Raw genomic sequence first — 3,508 nt, forward strand, 5'->3', positions numbered from 1 at the left:
TCCGTCCTTCCTTCCGTCCTTCCTTCATTCCTTCCTTCCTTGACAGGGTCTCACTCTGTTGCCCAGACTGGAGTGCAGTGGCATGATCTTGGCTCACTGCAACCTCTGCCTCCCAGGATCAAGGGATTCTCCTACCTCAGCCTCCCAAGTAGCTGGGATTACAGGCACATGTCACTACCGCCTGGCTAATTTTTGTATTTTTGGTAGAGGCAGGGTATCGCCATGTTGGCCAGGCTGGTCTTGAACTCCTGATCTCAAATGATCCACCTGCCACAACCTCCTAAAGTGTTGGGATTACAGGCGTGAGCCACAGTGCCTGGCCCTAATTATTTCTTTCTGGGTATCTCTTTGTATTTATCTGTGTGATTGGATGAGATGTTATGTGTCAAAGTGGCCTTGTTATGGCTTCTAGAACATTTGTTTCTTATTATGGGTGAATGCTTATTTCATTTCTGGACCTGACTAAAAAGTTGATATACTGACCACCCAAAATCTTACCTTGCTGTCTGGGACACAGGAGCCCAAAACTGAGTTAGGTTTTTTGGGAGCAGTTGTCTTCTATTGTGATTTCAGATTGAGTTTATATTCTTAAAGCTACTAGTGACATGTATAGATGCTGCTGCTGAGCTAAATGTAAATGTCATGTGTTCATTTGCTACTCAAACTGTAGTCTCTTGAATAGCAGCTTCTGGAAGCTGGAGAGTATTGAATCTACATTTCATAAGTACCCTAGGTGATTCCTATGCATATTTAAGTCCTACATTATATTAGTTTAGATTAAGCATTATGAAGGGAAGCTGAGATCATAGGATATTTAAATGATAGTATTAAGTTTTATGATTTTTAGTGAATTGACAGAGTTTTCTTTTGTTAACTAATTTGTTAAGTTTTCTTTTGTTAACTGATTTGTTAATCTATTTTGTGTGAGTGATTGTTCATTTGTCTCAGTGTGAAATTCTGGTTAAATATTCAAGGCTGGCTTTAATTTGAGTTTATTTTCATTTAAAAGAAAGAAAAGACATAATCTCTCCAAACCAAGTGTTATGCTTTATAATAATTTTACTTATTTGAAAAATGAATCACCTTTCACATTTAGTATGTCTGAAGTGAATAGTAAGAAATTATATTTTATAATTAAAATTGTAAAATATTTTAAAGAGCATTTTGCTTAATATAATTTAATATCTCCTTTTCTAATCGCAGTTTAAACCGCTTTATTTGAAAGTAATTTGTTCTATGGCATTGTTTTTGAAACTTTTTTTAGCTGCATCAAATGAAAACGTGTAGAAGCAGTATGCAGAAATTATGGAAATCCTTCTCTACACACAAATATATGGACAAAAATACAGTGATTCTTTGGAAAATTTACTTTTTCATTTTTTAAAACCCATTCTCGCAATTGCAGTACTGTTCCTTACTGTAGGATCTTTCCTTTTGTTCATCCCTGATCCACCTCTTGAGCTTTTGGACTTTGAGAATTTCTTTGGTGAAAAGGATTTCCTAAATTTTGCATCTTTGGCTGTAATGATTTTGGTGACTTATTTTTCCTTTGGAATGGCTAGAATATCATGTTTTTAATAACTAGAATATGCACACTATTGTTTAATACTAGAATCTGAAAAATTCAGGTTTCATAAAGGTAGTGTTAATCCATTCCATAAATTTGAAATTTTGATGTTGAATTAATAGGAAAATGGTACCAGCATTTACATGGTATTGTCTTTGTATGTGTTTCCTAGGGATGTCCTTTAACTCCATTGCCTCCAGTTAGTATTGCTATTCGATTTACCTATGTACTTCAAGATTGGCAGCAGTATTTTTGGCCTCAGCAACCTCCAGGTGAGATCATTTAGAACTATATTTAACTTATTAAATATAAATGGAAAAGAAGATACATTCAGAAATTAAAATTAATGGAGTGTCAAGTGTTTTGCATTAGAAATATTTGCAATTCATTTTAAATGTAATATTGCTACTTTCGTTGCCCTTATGTCTTTTTTTCTCTTAAAGAAAAACTGTAGGTTTTCTAGAGGTAGTATTACTCTATATTTGACAATCTGTCTTTGAAAGCCTTATTTATAAGGCATCCCTTGATGTGGCACATCATATGCCATAAATTACTATGTAGTGAACGATTAACATGTCTGTTTTCAGACTATTATAAGAGAGGAGCTATTCTCAGCTCACCCTCATAAGCAGAGAACAGACATGCAAAAAAGCTTTAAAGAGAGTAGTGGTTCAAGAAGGGGGCTAAAACAAGGAAAGCAGAGAAGAAAAATATGTGTAGGGAAAAATAATAATTAACTTGTATTTTATAAAAATATAATCAAAATCAGTTTGTCTGCTTACCCTTGATAAAGGGATTCATTCAACAATCATTAATTACTAACCTGCAATAGACTAGGCGGTGCGAAGGACAGCAATATGAACAACACATTACCTAAGTTCTAGAAAAGCCGTTTTATGGACATATATCCTAATTAATAGATTCCTGGGTGTTTCTTTCACATTTGATTATACCGAAGCGCATCTAATAAGGAATATAATACAAACTTATAAAGTACAAGAATTTTGCTAGCCTGAAAAGTTTTTTACCTACATCCCCCAGAAAGAAATAAAATAAACTAATATTATTTACTGTTTATTTTTGTTCTAAGTAGTTGGCTATTTATAGGATTGAAAATAATTGGTAGGCATGAGGTGATATAAATTAATATAATACAGACTGGGCATGGTGACTCACGCCTGTAATCCCAGCACTTTGAGAGGCCGAGGCCAGCGGATCACCTGAGGTCAGGAGTTCAAGACCAGCCTGGCCAACATGGTGAAACCTTATCTCTACTAAAAACAGAAAAATTAGCCAGGTACGGTGGCAGGCACCTGTAATCCCAGTTACTGAGGAGGCTGGGGAAGGAGAATCAATTGAACCTGGGAGGCAAAGGTTGCAGTGAGCTGAGATTGCACCACTGCACTCCATCCAGTCTGGGTGACAGAGTGAGACCCTGTCTCAAAAAAAAAAAAAAAAAAAAAATTAATGTAATACATCCTTAGCTTTTGGAAGTTATATACTACTACTGTTTTATTTTATATACCACAAAATAATTTGCAACTCTAATGTACACTAAAAGGATCGTATCTAAACTACAACAGAGAAATAAATGCTAAGCTTTAGGTTTATATCAGAAGAAATACTCAAATGTTGGTGTTGGTAATTTTAGTTCCCGGGTAACAATACTCACTGGACAATCTACAGCCTACTTCTAGTTAGAAGTTTCCATTCTTATCCTCCTTTCTGTTTCTTCCAAAAAGCAACAAACCAGTTTTAAAGATTTCCTAAGATATTGTGTTCTGCTCATGATCTGTGAAGAAGCCCAAGAGCTAGAACCTTAGTATTATAAGATTGCCAATAAGTTCTTTGTTAATCTTCTATTATCAGGTTTTTTAAACGGGGATAAAAATATTAACCTTCTCCCTCAATAGATTGAAAGCCATATAAATTCTTTTTTTC

General features: G+C 34.7%; 1 protein-coding gene across 3 annotated transcripts in view; it reads left to right on the top strand.

The window, feature by feature from the left end:
- The window catches only part of RAB3GAP1 (RAB3 GTPase activating protein catalytic subunit 1), a 98,886-nt gene that overhangs the window by 54,551 nt on the left and 40,827 nt on the right, over positions 1-3,508 (top strand). For all 3 annotated transcript variants that reach the window (XM_017536039.2, XM_017536040.2, XM_017536041.2), the window contains exon 8: positions 1,740-1,839. In XM_017536039.2, the coding sequence (XP_017391528.1) occupies positions 1,740-1,839 (100 nt within the window). The remainder of the gene's footprint in view (positions 1-1,739; positions 1,840-3,508) is intronic.

Source organism: Cebus imitator, unplaced genomic scaffold (assembly GCF_001604975.1).
Source record: "Cebus imitator isolate Cc_AM_T3 unplaced genomic scaffold, Cebus_imitator-1.0 Scaffold95, whole genome shotgun sequence".
Classification (NCBI taxonomy): Eukaryota; Metazoa; Chordata; class Mammalia; order Primates; family Cebidae; genus Cebus; species Cebus imitator.